We start from the raw sequence: 17,549 nt of genomic DNA on the forward strand, positions 1-17,549 counted from the left end.
TTCAGTGGGGGAAAAATGAATACTATAATTGTGTTTCTTACAGTAGAAAGTAGAGGATGTAGAATTTTCGGGGGGTTATTAGGTCACAAAATTATTTGGTATTGAGGTCAATGAACTCGATATTTCCTAATGGCTGGGATCTGGTATTATATGGTGTTGCAGGTGTTACCTAACACTAAGCAGTGCTTGCATGTGACATTTCGTGGAGCTATGAAAGGATGTTTGAATAGGTCTATTTTGATTTCTTAAGTTAAAGGCAGGGATTTGGCACCTTATGGCATGGTGTACACTCACTTCTTCCTTGTTTCAGAGACTCTAAAGACAACCTAACTTTTGTGTTATAAGACACAATGTCAGAATATTTAGCACTCTGGGTTGTGGTAGAAACCTCTACTGTGGCTTGGTAAAAGGAGGGGGGGGTGTAAGTTACTCCTGGAGGAATTTTGTACAGGAAGATTTTTTTAAAATTATTTGCGTAATATTTTGAAATTCTGCAAAAGTCTGTATACTTTGTAATTTTTTGTGTAGAATTTCTTCATTGTAAGGCCTGACTCCTTCCCCAAGCCTAAAATTCCTCTTGAAGAATCAAGTTGTTATGTTATATAAAGTGAATTTGAAGCAAAGGTCTAAATATGCTTAGCCCAGAGCTCTTTTATCAGCTCTTTATTAAAGTTATTCAAAGTTAGATTGGAGCAGGCCAAAGTAATTCAAAGTTAGATTGAAGAAGATTATAAGAAAAATTTAACATGTCCAAATATAGGTTGGAGTGCTGTCAAGATCATCATTGTAAAGTGAAAGCAGTTTGGCACCTCCAAAACTGCCTTGATGTGACTGCCCTTCCAAAGGGCTAGATTCACTAAGCCCACTGATCGTGTTTGTGATCGTGTACCGACCCGATTTTCTTCTGACCCGATTCACTAACCTCTGTGCCGATCATCCTCCGATCTGATCTACACGTGCAAATGAGGGGGAGTGGCATGCATAGTAGGAAGGACGCGATTCACAAAACAATTTCTGGAACACCAACTGGGCTGCCTGATCAAAAAACAAGTGACTGCTGAGGACCAGTTGCTTGTGCAAAAATCCTGCTCTCTGCCCCAATTCTGCTTCTCCCGTAGAGATCCCAAGGGTGGCCCAGCTCATGGAATGAGATTCAATGCCCCAACGGGTAGGACTGAAAACCTGTGTTTCTCCTGGTACACTTGCAGCTCCTTTCATTTGCAAAGCAATAAAACATAACGTTTCGGATTTGTACTGTGCCATCGCTAAGACTCGAACACGAGTCGATGGCACTTAACAACAACCCTGCTCTCTGCCCTAACTCGCCTCTTGACGCTCTTCTCTTTGCCCCGACTCGCCTCTTGCCACCCTGCTCTCTGCCCCTCCCCTCAGTGCGAGCCTGTGGTTTAAACCCGCGGGTTTAAATCGGGATAAAACCAAGGGCTCGCAAAGTAAAAAAGTTTTTTTTTTAAAAAAAGTGTTAAGCTCTGTAAGCACATGCAGACCATCTACAGGCAAAGAAGATGGTCTGCGCATGCGTCGGGATCACTCATCAGCGATCCCTGCGGTCGGTTGGGGGCGTGACTCTGATCGCCCTCATTTGCATGAGGATGCTTCGTGAATCAGCCCTCTGGCCACGGATCGGATTGGATTGGATATGTGGCCTTAGTGAATCTAGCCCAAAGTAAGTTAAGAAAACTGCTGAAGAAGGCTACTGTGAGGCCTAAGATTATTATTATAAAATAATTACAGAGGTCTCTGATGGAGACCGGAGAAAATGTTTATTGTTCTGCAGTTTTACGATTAGTCCACAAATGTAACCTGTATTGGAGAATGTTAAGATGAAAATTTGTATGAAATGCCATATCGCATTTGTAAAGAAACATGTTAAGAGGCCATATACAAATGTGGTAGACAGTTTTGTGATCTGATGAGACCAAAGTGGAACTTTCTAGTCTCGGTACTAAGCAATATATATATAGCATAAAATAAACACGTTACATCATCCAGCAAGCACAATCCATACTGTGTAAAGCATACTGGTTACTGCATAAGCATAGTGTGTGTTATTATATAGCAGTGGTCTCAAACTCAAACCCTTTGCAGGGCCATGTTTCGGATTTGTAGGTACTTGGAGGGCCTCAGAAAAAATAGTTAATGTCTTATTAAAGAAATGACAATTTTGCATGAAGTAAAAAACTCTTTATAGTTTATAAATCTTTCCTTTTGGCTAAGTCTTAATAATAATATTGTGATTTATAGCTAAAGAGACATATGATCAAGAAACTGTTTTATTTTACTTTTGTGATTATGATAAACATACCGAGGGCCTCAAAATAGGACCTGGTGGGCCACGAGTTTGAGACCACTGTTATATAGGTTGATAAAACAAACTCTTCCTTTAATGCTTTATGAACTGTAATTTTTATAAAGTAAAATGTGAAAGATGTACAAGAATATGAAGATTTTTACAGGGCATTATAGGTACAGATGCTGAATGTATAGTTTTTAGATTCTCATTACAGAGTTTGTGATACATCTTTGATGTCAGGGAAGAACCCATGAAGTTACATTTTAAGAATACAAATCCTTTTGAGTCTATAATTTAGAGTCTTCTGAAGGCTTTAAATGGAACAATTGTATATTCAAACTAGAGACTGCAGTGAAAGAAAAAACAGCTGGTAGCAAACCTGGCCAAATTTAGAAAGCATAGAAATAACAGGCTGGAAAATGTAAATCTTTTATGTCACAAAATTTCAAACAAGTTAAACTTATCTTTTCCTATATTTGGAAGCTGTAAATATTATATTACTGAATCCTAAGATTAGTTAAAAATTAAGAGCTTTATATGCCTTAAAAGGAAACCCAGTAATACTGATATAAAAAGACTATAACTTGTATCAGATTTATTAAATGGGGGAGGGGAACTGTGACTAGTAAAAGTTCCTTGATCCTAGAGTAATGGCAATTAGAAGACTGTGCACAAGCTGGAATAGCTCTAATGAAAATAAATTAACCTACTATTGCTTCAGTAGACAGAGGCAAAATTCACATTATTTCTTGGCTACTGCCAAACAGGAAAGGGTCCCTAGGAACAAACATCTCAGATGACCAGAAGCTTCCCATTACAATCGGTGTAATGATGCAAAAGAGAAAACTAATAGTATGCTTGGAACACAAAGATAGTTATCATAAGTCACTTGTAAGACCCTACTTTAAATACTTTGTTTTTCTCGGACAAGAAGATTGCAAGGCTTCTTAAGTGAGGTGTGGAGGGAGAAATATACTTTTTTAGTTTGTTGGCTGTCTTGATATACCACCTTTTATCAAAATGGAGACCCAACAAATTGTAAAAAAAAAAAAGGGGGGGGGGGGAGGAATGCAATCTTCCATAAATCATCCATCACAACTTCGTATCTCTTTCAACTAGGGTTACCATATGGCTCCAGAAAACGGAGGATGGATTGAGACATCGAGGTTTTACTTCCATTGAAAACCCATATGGTAACCCTACTTTCAACTCTGCAGAAAAGGACTTCAGTTGTGTGGACCAAAATGAGAAGGCTTTCTAGGATTTGGGAGTGATTTAATTTATATTTGATTTGATTTTATGAGTTTGCTGATAAATGTTATAAGTTAAATGACTTATGTTGTGTGTTTATGCTGTGTTATTGAGTAATTGTATTGGGGTTTGTTTTTTTTTAGTGCAATGTTGTAACCTGCAAAGAGTTCAGATATGCGGAATATAAATGTGTAAATAAATAAATAATGCAGTAGATCTGATTGTGTTTAATGAGGACATAAGAACATAAGAACATAAGAAGTTGCCTCCGCTGAGGCAGACCATAGGTCCATCCTGCCCAGCGGTCCGCTCCCGCGGCGGCCCATCAGGCCCATTGCCTGAGTAGTGGTCTATACCTATCTATACCCTTCAATCCCTTTTTCTTCTAGGAATCTATCCAAACTTTCTTTGAAACCATTTAATGTTTTCTTTTCTACAACAGCCTCTGGAAGCACGTTCCATGTATCCACCACCCTCTGAGTGAAAAAGAACTTCCTAGCGTTTGTTCTAAACCTGTCCCCTTTCAATTTCTCCGAGTGCCCCCTTGTACTTGTGGTGGTCCTTAATTTGAAAAATCTGTCCCTGTCTACTTTTTCTATGCCCTTGAGGATCTTGAAGGTTTCTATCATGTCTCCTCTAAGTCTCCGCTTTTCCAGTGAGAAAAGTCCCAACTGCTTCAACCTGTCGGTATATGGGAGATTTTCCATTCCCTTTATCAGTTTAGTTGCTCTTCTCTGTACTCCCTCAAGTACTGCCATGTCCTTCTTGAGGTACGGCGACCAGTACTGGACACAGTACTCCAGATGCGGCCGCACCATTGCACGATACAGCGGCATGATGACTTCCTTCGTCCTGGTCGTAATACCCTTCTTAATGATACCCAACATTCTGTTAGCTTTCTTTGAGGCTGTAGCACACTGCGCTGATGCCTTCAGTGTTGCGTCTACCATCACTCCCAGGTCTCTCTCCAGGTTACTGACCCCTAGCGGTGTTCCCCCCATTCTGTATGTGAACATCGGGTTCTTTTTCCCCACGTGCATGACCTTGCATTTCCCTATGTTGAAGCTCATTTGCCATTTTTCGGCCCACTTTTCCAGCTGCGTTAGATCCTTTTGGAGATTTTCGCAGTCTCCCCTGGTTTGAGCCCTGCTGTATAGTTTGGTGTCATCTGCAAATTTAATAACCTCACACTTGGTTCCCGCCTCTAGGTCGTTTATGTAGATATTGAACAGGAGCGGTCCCAGCACCGACCCCTGCGGAACTCCGCTCGTGACCCCTTTCCAGTCTGAGTACTGGCCCTTTACGCCAACCCTCTGTTCCCTGTTCGCCAGCCAGTTTTTGATCCATCGGTGGATCACCCCTTGTACCCCGTGGTTCCATATCTTCTTAAGCAGCCTTTCGTGTGGTACCTTGTCGAAGGCTTTTTGGAAGTCAAGGTAAATGATGTCTATAGATTCCCCTTTATCCACCTGGCTGTTTACCCCCTCGAAGAAGTGCAATAAGTTTGTGAGGCATGACCTACCCTTGCAGAAGCCATGCTGACTCGGTTTTAGCTGCTCATTGTTTTCGATGTGTTCACAGATGCTGTCCTTAATCAGTGCCTCCATCATCTTTCCTGGGACTGAGGTCAGGCTCACTGGCCTGTAGTTTCCTGGGTCTCCCCTTGAGCCCTTCTTGAAGATGGGCGTGACATTTGCTATTTTCCAGTCCTTCGGGATCTCTCCGGTTTTTAAGGATAGGCTGTATATTTGTCGAAGTGGCTCCGCTATTTCGTTTTTTAGTTCCTTGAGTACCCTTGGGTGAATGCCGTCCGGACCTGGAGATTTGTCACTCTTTAGTCTGTCTATCTGCTTGAGTACATCTTCTTGGCTTACCTCTAAATTGACCAGTTTTACATCTTGGTCTCCTTTTACGCTCTCTTCAGGTTCCGGGATGTTGGTTATATCTTCCCTCGTGAAAACTGACGTGAAGAACTCATTTAACCTGTCAGCTATTTCTTTCTCTTCCTTTACCACTCCCTTCCTGTCTCCATCATCCAATGGTCCCACTTCTTCTCTTGCCGGTTGCTTCCCCTTGACGTATCTGAAGAACGACTTGAAGTTTGTTGCTTCCTCTGCCAGTCTCTCTTCATATTCTCTTTTTGCTTTTCTAACCGGGGGGTGGCATGGTATGCTGATTTCCAGGTGCCTGAAATGTAGGTGAGAATTTTACAGGCCGACATTTCAGGTGTCTTTAGTTTTTGGAGAATCGCACTTAGCAGTGCCTAAACTAAACTAAAGCTTAACTTTGTATACCGAGTCATCATTCTGAGAAGGCTTGACTCGGTTTACAGCAATTAAACAGGGAATGATTTACAAATGATAAATAGAAGATAATAGCAAAATTTCAAAAGAATTAATTTTCAAAATGTTTTGCCTAAGTCATGCTCTGCCCATAGAAACACCCACTTAGGTGTTAGGCACTGATCGCCCAATTACATTTTTCCTCCAGTTAAGGATATTTTGCCAATTACACCCCCCCCTTTTTTCTTTTTCTTTTTTAACAAAGTCACATTAGACTTTTATATCGCCTTATTAGCTCTGATGTTTATAGTGAGTGTCGGCGCTAATACCTCCACGGCCAGCAATAAAAAAGCCTAACGTGGCTTCATAAAAGGGGGGGTAAGTTAGGCACTCTTTATATAATCAGCCCTTTAATCCCTCCATTGCCCCAGATAGCACAGTTAGATTGTGAACCTGCCAGGACAGATAGGGAAAGGAGTACCTGATTATTATTCAATGTACTCTAAACTGCTTTGAGTGAATTTCTCTTCATGAAAAGGCAGTTAATAAATCCAAATAGTAAGGTTGCATTAAGGACTGATGAAATTTAGATTCAGAAGTTAAAAGAGATTCAATTTTACATCCAGGAATTGTGATGGAATCGAGGAGGCTTATTGCATGTCTGTCAATATGAGGCTGAGAGGAAAGAAGTGGATGCCAGTGTAAGACTCACATCACTTGGGATGTTGAAGGATTCAGTTTCAGCCTATGTTGGGCTAACCAACAGGAGGGATCTAGGTGGTTCTAATCAATGAAAAAATAAATTAATGGACAATTTGAATACCATCTGCAAAAGATATAACTATTGAGGCCTAAGTTTTCAATGATAATGGCCATGTGCTCTGGAGGTTGTTTCTACAGCATGCCCAGCTGAATAAATATCATTCTATTACATCTGCTCAGGAGTCCATACGTATGGTGTTCAATCCATTCCTGCAAATTAGGATTTGCAGAAGTATGAATACTTACAGTTATCCTTGGACAAGCAAGCAGCATATTCTCACATATGGGTGATGTCATCCATGGAGCCCAGTACGGACAGTGGTAAAAGTGTATTGCAACTTTAAGGGCTTCTTTTACAAAGCCGCGCTTGGGCCTTAATGCGCGGAATAGCATGCGCTAAATTGCCGTGTGCGCTAGCCGCTACTGCCTCCTTTTGAGCAGGCGGTAGATTTTCGGCTAGCGTGCGCAAATCCAGTGCATGTGCTAAAACCGCTATCACAGCTTTGTAAAAGGAGCCCTAAGATTTTTAGAAAGTTCGAGACTGCTTGGATCGCGCATGCGCGAGTGCCTTTCCGCCCAACGCTGGCTCGCAAGGTTATCAGTTTTTCATTTTCTGCGGAGTGAAGAAGACGTATCTCAACTTCGTTCCCTCAAGTTTGCCTTCCTCCTTTTTTTAAAATTATTTTTATACTTCTTTGCTGTTTATTATTCTATTTTAAAAAATGGATTGATCACCAAACGTATGGACTCCTGAGAAGATTACGGCCCTGGCACCAACCCTGTGATCTAGGCTTAAAATAACATAATTTCCTCAGAAATAAAATGAAACTTTGGAGCAGAAAGGCAGATTTTTAAATTTTGATTGTTCTGTGAACTAAATAATTAGCATTTTTAATGTAGTAACAGTTTTACATTACATTAGTGATTTCTATTCCGCCAATACCTTATGGTTCAAGTTTTGTACCTGTTAAGTTAATTCTTTGAATGAAGGCATCAGTTTGATCAAGGAAAATTATTTATCTGGCGACTTCCTCATTTCCTTCCTCTCATTGAATACATTTCCTGTGCTGGTGATATTCTTTTGTGTAAAATGCTGCAGGAAGTTTGCTTTACTTTCTTAGGCCATCTCCAGTTAACAGTGTAAGGCAGAGAAAGGAATTTGGTATTAATGCCTTTCATACAAGTGCTTGCTAAAATACTTTTAGAACATATATACCGAAAGCACAGTCACTTCTGAGATGGGGGTATGGGTGGACTGTGATAATTGGTGCCCATAGCTAGGTGATGGGAAAATCTATGATAAACTAGAATTCTGAGAAGGGTACTCCCTGCAACGTACCCTTTGCAGAATATTAGCATAGCATGGATCTGACAGTTTTGGTGCAAGCATTTGCTCCTGCTGAAATCTGGTATAAACACTGATGCACAGTTAATGGTGGTTGGGTACATAAATATTCTATTTTATAACTTTGCACTTAAATTCCGGGAATAACCTGACTCGCCCATACCTCTCTCACCATGACCATGCCCCCTTTTGAGATGCATATCATAAAATTGACCAAATACACTGGGTTTTTAAAAAAATTTTATTGTTGGTAAATCATTTTGACTTGGTCATTTTAAAAGTAGCTCACAAGCCCAAAAATTGACCAAATACACTAGCCCACACTTTTTGGGCTTGTGAGCTACTTTTAAAATGACCAAGTCAAAATGATCTACCAACAATAAAAAATTTTTAAAAATCCACAAAGCACAATGAAAGGCATATAAAATGTTAATTATATCATTCATATTCTGGGGTTTTTTTTCCAAAGAGGTCAAGGCAGATAACTATGCAATGTCACCTCAGTAACAACCATACAAAAATAGACAAATATACCCCTTCCCTTTTTACTAAACCGCGATAGCAGTTTTTAGCACTGCTCTCGACACTCATAGGCTCCTGTGCTAAAAACCACTATTGTGGTTTAGTAAAAGGGAGCTATAGTGCAAAATATAGACAGCAGATATAAATTCTCAAAACGGACACATTTTGATCACTAAATTGAAAATAAAATTATTTTTCTTACCTTTGTTGTCTTGTGATTTCTTGAATCTCTGGTTGCACTTTCTTCTGACTGTGCATTCAATATTTCTTCCCTTCTTTCAGTCCCCTGTATGCTTCCTCTCCTCCAGACCTCATTCTCTCCCCCAACTTTTTCTTTCTTTCTCCCTACCCCCTTCTTTCTTTGTCTACCTGCCCTCCCCCAAGCCACTAGGTTTGCCGCCGCCATTGGGGAACAGGCCCCCAAGTCACCACCACCCCAAGCTCTCCCTGCAGAAGCGTCACGCTGACCAGCATTCCGCTCCTTGATGTCAATTCTGTCGTCAGAGAGGAAGTTCCAGACCAGCCAGGCAGCAATTGGCTGGCCCAGAACTTCCTCTCTGACGTCAGAATTGACATCAGGGAGAGGAATGCTGGTCGGTCCTGCTATAGCCCAGGCCAGTGGATGTTGGAGAGCAACCGCTCTTGCTTTTTTTTTTTTTAATGACCAATGATTAGGGTGATCCTGCTATAACAATAGCGTTGCTAAAAGTGACACAGGTCTTTTTTTTCTTCTCCACTGGTTTTTGCAGTTCGATTTATTTATATGAGTGGTGCCTTCCCCAGCGGAAGAGAACAAATCCTTTTGTATGTGAATGTGGTATAGTAAATCTACTCCGATCCTCAACTTATAGTGCATTAACGCTCACCCCATCACCGCTATAGAGTAGCTTACTTACGGACCCGGTGCAAACATGAGCATCATGTTATGTCTCAAACACAAAGACCCTTTATATTCAGTCCTTGGACTGGGGTGCCACTTGCTCAGATCTCCTCCCCGCAGCTGTGGATGCTGCAATGAGGCATTCGTTCTCCAAGGGCCCAAGTTACAGGAAGGGCGAGTCCTGCTACCGCAGCCAAGCTTCTTCTAGCACTGGAATACTATTCAAGTGACAGCCCTAAAAACCAGTTGCCATGTCCTCCTGCTTTTTCTCTAAGAGATCGGTTGGAGGGGCAGCCACTTCTTCCAGCATGCCCAGAAGCAGGAAGCTACAAGAAGTTCAAGTACTATGAGCAGCATAAGTACTTATAAAGGCTAATCATAGACCATAGAAATGCAGGGATCAGGTCCATTCCGCATAACTCATATATATAGACATGAAATCCATTACATATACTGCATGTACAGCAGAGGCACAGTCTGTTTACTAAAAGGAGAATTCTGTGAAGACATATTCATGTGTGTGGCCTATATATGTGTGTAGAATTCTTCTTGCAGAATTACACCACACATAGGAATCTGTAATGAAGCAGATTCTACCACTGAAATTTGTTCACATACATATGACATTTTGGAAATAGTTTTTTGGGAGACAGAATATGTTTGATACCAGGAATATATACAGTGGAGCTGCATCATAGCAAGATCAGGCTAGATTAAAAACAAACGGGAGGAAGATGCCTGCTCCCAACACTAGAAGTGGGACCCAAACTTGTATTTATGAGTGGCTTAAATAGCTCTGTCTTTGATCCTCTGTACCTTTAAGGTATAAGACGGGGTTGTGTGTCAAAGGATCAGGAGGTAAGAGGGAAAAAGCCAGTTTTTTGGATGGAGTATTCTCCCTATTTCCCCACTCACATCTCTTACATCATTTTCCCTTCAATTTTTAGAAGGGATGTTCCCCAAGTTTCAGATCTTGCAAGTTTCCAATGACAGCTCTGCCCAATATCATAGTAACTAAGTGGAGAAAGGTCATTGCTTGGAACATATTACTTGGCATGTGTGCGTTGTGGGTTTGGAGGGGTACATCAGTAGTAGAATAGGAAAATCAAAAGGTTCCTTACACGGAAACCTGTCTTTTTAAAGTGCAATGTGTTCAGCTGCTAGAAGTGCCATTTTTGATTATTTTTTTCCCTCTTTTATGTGTTTAGTGGTCTCAAGTGATGGAGGTTGGCTCAGTGGTACGAGCAATTTTTGATTTCTGTCCCAGTGTCTCCGAGGAGCTGCCTTTGTTTGTGGGGGATGTCATTGAGGTGCAGGCTGTAGTTGATGACTTTTGGCTCTTTGGGAACAAAGACGGTATTACAGGTAAGGAAGCCTATTAATGCCATCACTCATGGACAGAAGGCCTTGCTCATAGAATCTTGGCTTTTCTCTGCTGAATTCCCAGTATGTTTCCCTATGTGCCTGCTTCCTGCTTTATTCCTAGGTTTATTGAACTATTCCTTTAGGTCTTCCAACCCAGAAGACATTGGAAAGAATTATACAGATGGGGGTCAAGAATATCTGTGTCTGGGGCAAAATTAAGTGTCTGAAAATTTAATGAAATGGGATGAAACTTGGCATGAAGGAAGACCCAGTAAGAAACTTAGAAACATAGAAACAGATGGCAGATAAGGGCCATGGCCCATCTAGTCTACCCACCTCAATGACCCACCCTCTACCTTTCTCTGTGAATAGATCCCATGTGTCTATCCCATTTGGCCTTAAAATCAGGCACGCTGCTGGCCTCGACAATCTCTAGTGGAAGACTATTCCAGCGATCAACCACCCTTTCAGTGAAAAAGAACTTCCTAGTGTCCCCGTGCAGTTTTCTGCCCCTGATTTTCCACGGATGCCCCCTTGTTGCCGCGGGACCCTTGAAAAAGAAGATATCTTCTTCCACCTCGATGCGGCCCGTTAGATACTTGAATGTCTCAATCATGTCACCCCTCTCTCTGCGTTCCTCGAGTGAGTACAGCTGCAATTTATCCAGCCGTTCCTCGTACGGGAGTTCCTTGAGTCCCGAGACCATCCGGGTGGCCATTCTCTGGACTGACTCAAGTCTCAGCACATCCTTACGGTAATGGGGCCTCCAGAATTGCACACAGTACTCCAGGTGGGGTCTCACCATGGATCTATACAATGGCATAATGACTTCAGGCTTACGGCTGACAAAACTCCTGCGTATTCAACCTATGATTTGCCTTGCCTTGGATGAAGCTTGCTCCACTTGATTGGCAGTCTTCATGTTCTCACTGTTCTGCTTCAGTTCTTGTCAGGATCTCACTATTAAGGGTGTAAGTCTTGCATGGATTTTGGCTGCCCAGGTGCATGACTTTGCATTTTTTGGCATTGAAGCTGAGTTGCCAGGACCTAGACCAGTGTTCCAGTAGGAGTAGGTCGTGAGTCATGTTGTCGGGCATTGAATTTATGTCTGTTGTGCTTTTGCCCACTACGTTGCTTAGTTTGGCGTCATCGGCGAATAATGTTATTTTGCCTCGCAGCCCTTCAGTCAAGTCTCTTATAAAGATGTTGAATAGAATCGGGCCCAGGACTGAGCCCTGCGGCACTCCACTGATCACCTCCGTCGTTTCGGAGTGGGTGCCGTTCATCACCACCCTCTGAAGCCTACCTCCAAGCCAGTTCCCAACCCAATTCGTCAATGTGTTGCCTAATCCTATTGAACTCATCTTGCTCAGCAACCTGCGGTGTGGTACGCTATCTAATGCTTTACTGAAGTCCAGGTATACGATGTCCAGGGACTCCCCAACATCCAGCTTCCTCGTCACCCAGTCAAAGAAGCTTATCAGGTTGGATTGGCAGGATCTCCCCTTAGTAAATCCATGTTGACGGGGGTCCTGTAGATTCTCCTAGTTCAGGATCGTGTCCAATTGGCGTTTGATTTTAGAGTTTCCATTAGTTTGCACACTATTGATGTGAGACTCACCGGTCTGTAGTTTGCCGTCTCCATCTTGGAGCCTTTCTTGTGGAGTGGAATGACGTTAGCCGTCTTCCAGTCCAACAGGACGTTACCCGTACTAAGGGAGACACAATGAGGTTAAAAATGAGCCAAATTGGAGGACCACCCCCCAATAAAAAGTGTGTAAGAGTGCTTGAACACTTCACATTGAGGCAGCACAGAAGCTGCTTATATTAAGGCTGTCAGATTTCCTCTTAAAAAATAGACACCTGGCCCCACGCTGTTCTGCTTAAAGCCCAGCCCAGCCCCGTTCCACCCTCAGCCCTGCCATCTCCCCCCCCCCACACACCTTTAGTCTCCTTCCCCAAGTTTGGGACCACGTCTGGAGGGCCTCTCCGCTTGCACAGATATCAACGCGATGTCACGTGCATGATGTCATTGCATCGACATCTTCACATGTGAAGAGAGCCTCCAGATGTGGCACCGAGCTTGGGGACTACCAAAACTCAGAAAAACTGGTGGGGCAGAGCTTCCTAAGATGGCGGCTTGATGTCTGCATGGAGGCGCCATCGCAGTCTATTTGAAATTTTCATGTTTGCCTAAATAGTGAAGAGAAAATCGAAAATCCAGGTGTTCCCAGAGGAGCCTGTTGCTGTATCAACAGGACCAATGTATCTCTTTGTGGAATGGGGCTCCCGAACACAGAAACCAGAGGGTTCTACTTCGGCTAGAGATAGCGCGCAAACTGAGGTGCATGAATTCTCTTTTGAGGGTGCCACTCGGATAGAGGAGCGGAGCCCGCCGATTTGTCTTGTGGCATTGGAGGAGCTGTTGTCGGCTGGACCGGCCCGGGACGTTCTTTGTCGTCCCTGAACGGAGGCAAGAGGAGTCTTTTTTTTATCATCCTTACAATCGGCGGTGAGATCGGAACAAGCCCATGAGATTTCAGCAATCACTACTGCGGCAAAAGGTACTGTGGTTTCTATTGCGGGCCCCAAAACTGAGTTTGCCCCTTTACAGAGGCCTAAGGCCTTCAATATGGAGTCACTTTGGGAGGCAATTTCTAGTTTACAAATCTCGTTGGGAAATCAAATGGAGCAACTCCTCAAGGTGTGCTACAGTGCTCTCAGAAAATCTGGAACTTAAGACTAAAGTATTATGTTTGTAAAATAAATAGAATGACGTTGAAACCAGGATAAAGACTCTGGAAACACAAGCTTCGATTTGGGTTAAAGATAGTGAAAGTTTGCACTTTAAACAAGAAATGGTGGAAAACTCCATTAGGAGGTGTAATCTTCAGATTATTAACTTCCCAAAAATATTTTTGACAACTGCGTTAGCTATGTTTAAAAGATATTTGAATGAAATTCTGAAGGTAGCAGAGGCCTCATATCCACCTCTCTCTAAAATATATTATTTACCTAGACGAATTAAGTCTCAAAGTCCTAACCAGCAGAATTTATCTGCTGATAGTCTGGACTTATCTAATTTCCTGGAGAAGTCGGATATCGAGGCTCAGGCCTCCATAATGGCCTGACATCGAACAACTACCATCCATACAGACCTCAATACACTTTGTCCACTCTAAATTATTTTCAGTCATAAATATATTTAAGATTTGAAACAAGGCCTGAGCCTTTGCACTTGCAGTTATTTTTTTTTACAAAAAAAAAGTTCTTCCACAATGGCATTTCCATGTACAAAACATACATAATAAATCAAATGTGCATCCTTATTATCCGTGGTCTCATCCAACTGCAAGCCAAATTCCCGTTCTTTTAAGTTTTTCAATCAGTTGGTCATTAAGGTCTTCTGACATATGTTGAATTCTCCAATTGAGAGTATTATTAGATAAAGGTACATTTGAAAGTACTTTCCCCGCAGATTCGCCAATCATAATGTTCACCATATCTATAGCAGCAGGTAGAATCAGTTGTTCTTAATGCATTCAGCTTCATTTTTTTCAATCAAGTTCCTTATATTCAACTTAATGTATTTTATCTGTTCTATGTATTACTTCTTTCCCTGCCATGCCGGTATTTTCTGCATTATATTGTAAATGCTTTCTGTCTTTATCTGATTTTAAGTCCATTATTCTAATTTGTATTTTATCTGTATCCCATGTATTAGCTCACCTTGTTGTGAACCGCCTAGAACTTTTTCGATATGGCGGTATATAAGAATAAATTTTTATTTTTATTTTTAATTCTTTATTCATTTTTAAACTTTCATCAAGTGTACAAAAATTCATAATAAACACTATTAATTAGACCACTTGAACATCTTATCATTGTATCCTATAAATATAAATGCAACCCTCCCCCCACCCTTCCTCAAAGCCCATTATTCATTATAAGATCATAAACCCTGTGTTTGAGTCTGTCAGTGATGGCCCAAATGAGTTCTGTATACTGACTATCACTTCTGCTTTCTTTCTGTTCAGGGCAGTTTCCAAGCAGTTTTATAGAGCAATTGACAATTCCTAGTCTGAAGCATGGGGAAAAGCTCTTTGCTTGCATCAGTGATTTCACAACCTACGAGCCTGGAGGACTGTCCCTCCAACGAGGTAAGTGTCTGTTTTCATGTTATAAATGAGGTCTCACCAGAGTCTTATACAGGGGCATCAATACCTCCTTTTCCTACTGGTCATTCCTTTCCCTAAGCACCCAAGCATCCTTCTAGCTTTTGACATTGCTTCTTTAACCTGTTAGGCCATTTTAATATCATCATATATTATCACACCTAAGTTGCGCTCCTCTTTCATGCACAAAAGTTTTTCACTCCCTAAAACAGTGGTCTTTGCTAATTTTTAAACGAGAACCGTTTTGGGTCTAAAAGGACTGAAGGAGAGCTGGCGAATATCTTCTTACTTAGAGCCATGATATCAATAATGCTTCACGACAATCATGTCTATGATATGTACTATCTCCTTCTATCCATATATACTATCTCCTCCCTCTCTCTGCCCTTCCCCTTCATCCATGTATGCCATCTCCTCCCTCTTTCTTCTCCTCTATTCCCATATATCCATACACAACATTTCTTTCATCTCTATTCCCTTCCCCACCCCTGTACACCATCTCTTCCCTCTCTCCCCTTACCCTCCATCCCTGTGTACCATCTTCTCTCTCTCTTTCCCTCTCCCATTGTCACATCTGTCTTCCCCCCTTTTCCTTTCCTGTGGTCTGGGATCTTTCCCCACCCCTGTGCACCATCTCCTTCCTCTCTCCCCTTACCCTTCATTCCTGTGTACCATCTTCTCCCTCTATTTCCCTCTCCCATAGTCAACATCTGTCTTCCTTCCTTTTCCTTTCCTATAGTCTGGGATCTTTCTCCACCTCTGTGCACCATCTCCTCCCTCTCTCCCCTTACCCTCCATTCCTGTGTACCATCTTCTCCCTCTCCCTCTCCCATAGTCAATTTCTGTCGTCCACCCTTTTCCTTTCCTATGGTCTGGGATCTTTCTCCTCTCCTTCCCACAGTCTGCCACCCCTCCTTCCCTCCCCCGTTTGTGGTCGGGCATCTTTCGTTCCCTCTCTCTCTCCCTTCCTTCCCTGGTCTGGCATCTCTCTCTCTCTTTCCCTCCCCCTTCCCCATCCATTGGTGTGACATCGCGTTCCTTCCTTTCTCCCCTTTCTGTGGTCTGGTATCTTTCTTCCCTCCTTCCCTTTCATCCCCTTGTCTGGCATCTCTTTCTTCTTTTCTCCCTTTTTCTATGGTCTGACATCTTTATTTCCCTTTCATCCCCATCCCTGCAGTCCAGCATCTGTCTATTATACCCCACCCACACACACACTGGCAATCTGGTGCTTGCTTACCATTGTCGTTCCCAGCAGTGCTTCTCGTACTTTTTGAATCATCGACTGTGTGAGTGAAGTAAATACGCTGCCTTCGGTGGCCCGGAAGCTTTTCCTTTGCTACTGCTTCCTGCCTATGGAGGGAAGGGGCAACTTCCCCTGTCTGGGGGGAAGGGAAGTGTGGAGAGGGAGGTTGTGGGAGCTATGGGATCAAACGGGGAAAAAAGATGTAATTTTCATCCAAAATCAAGGCGGCCCAAAAATGGATTTTGGTTAGTTTTTGGTTTCGAATCCAAAACTGAAATTCAGTTAACCTCTAGAGCTGAGATTTGGACTTTTCACATGGAAGCACATAGCACTGATGCTCAAGCAACTGGTCAAGGACAGACATTTTATCAAATGTTATATGATCAACCAGGAAACATAGCTGCTGGTGAAGCTCAGTAGATTTGGAAGGCTGCATTACATTACATTAGTGATTTTTATTCCGCCATTACCTTGTGGTTCAAGGCGGATTACACAAGAGGTTATCTGGACATTTCCAGGAGAGTTACAAAGTAGAGCGGGTTACTTTGGGGGCTTTCTTGACATTGTTTCAGTGAAAGACAGAATAAACTATGTGTAAGACAGAATAAATTATGTTGCTACCCTGTTAAATATAGTAAAAATTTGAACTTGGAAAAGTGTATCTTAAAAGAGCTTTATGTGCCAGAATTATAAAGTGTTTCTAGTAATAGGGCTGTCCTAAGAAATTCTGCTGTACTGTTTTTAGATGAGCAATAAAACTTGCACACTTACTGCATTTAACCAGCAGATGTCCCTGTTTCTCCTTTTCCCGTTCAAGAAGTAGCCATAAATGTAGATTTTAGGTCCTGGAGCACACACTAAAGCAGATTGAATAAACAGACATTTATTACCGTGAGTTTGATATATGCTTCTGTATTTTTATGTTGGATTATGAAGAATCCAAAAAATGATTTTCAGCTTGCCCTCTTCAAATTCAGATTAGGAAACTTGATTAGGAAAATCCAACCAGCAGGTCCAGTGTACTAGCATATGTGTACAGATGTGGTACCTGCAGAAAGTGCATCTGAGGTTTCAAAATACCTATATAAACTTTTTCTCCCTGTCTATTTGCTTCTTTTTTGGCACAGTTAGAAGTACCAGTGCCATGAACAGGGTGGATATTTTTACTTGGCAGCGAGAGTAGGAAGGGATGGAATCTTTAGTAGGGGAAAAGATTTGAAACTTGCTCTCAAAGAGGTAAAAACAAAAGAGAAAAATAAGCAATAGCTATAATCACAGTAAAATAATATTTTAAAGTACAGAAACGGCGATAGACTTTCCCTGGTTCTGGTCAATGTTGTCTTTGGTGTCTTTCAGTATAATGTATCATAAAGTCACAGGGCTGGGAAAAGGGGTTGAGGCACCTATTAAATG

The 17,549-nt window shown here is 42.0% G+C and overlaps 1 protein-coding gene across 5 annotated transcripts in view; it reads left to right on the forward strand.

Moving 5' to 3' along the window:
• DNMBP (dynamin binding protein) overlaps window positions 1–17,549 on the forward strand; it is a 195,394-nt gene that overhangs the window by 49,429 nt on the left and 128,416 nt on the right. For all 5 annotated transcript variants that reach the window (XM_033941301.1, XM_033941298.1, XM_033941300.1 and 2 more), the window contains exons 2-3: window positions 10,562–10,718; window positions 14,756–14,878. In XM_033941301.1, the coding sequence (XP_033797192.1) occupies window positions 10,574–10,718; window positions 14,756–14,878 (268 nt within the window). In that variant the 5' untranslated portion in view covers window positions 10,562–10,573. The remainder of the gene's footprint in view (window positions 1–10,561; window positions 10,719–14,755; window positions 14,879–17,549) is intronic.

Source organism: Geotrypetes seraphini, chromosome 4 (genome assembly GCF_902459505.1).
Source record: "Geotrypetes seraphini chromosome 4, aGeoSer1.1, whole genome shotgun sequence".
Lineage (NCBI taxonomy): Eukaryota > Metazoa > Chordata > Amphibia > Gymnophiona > Dermophiidae > Geotrypetes > Geotrypetes seraphini.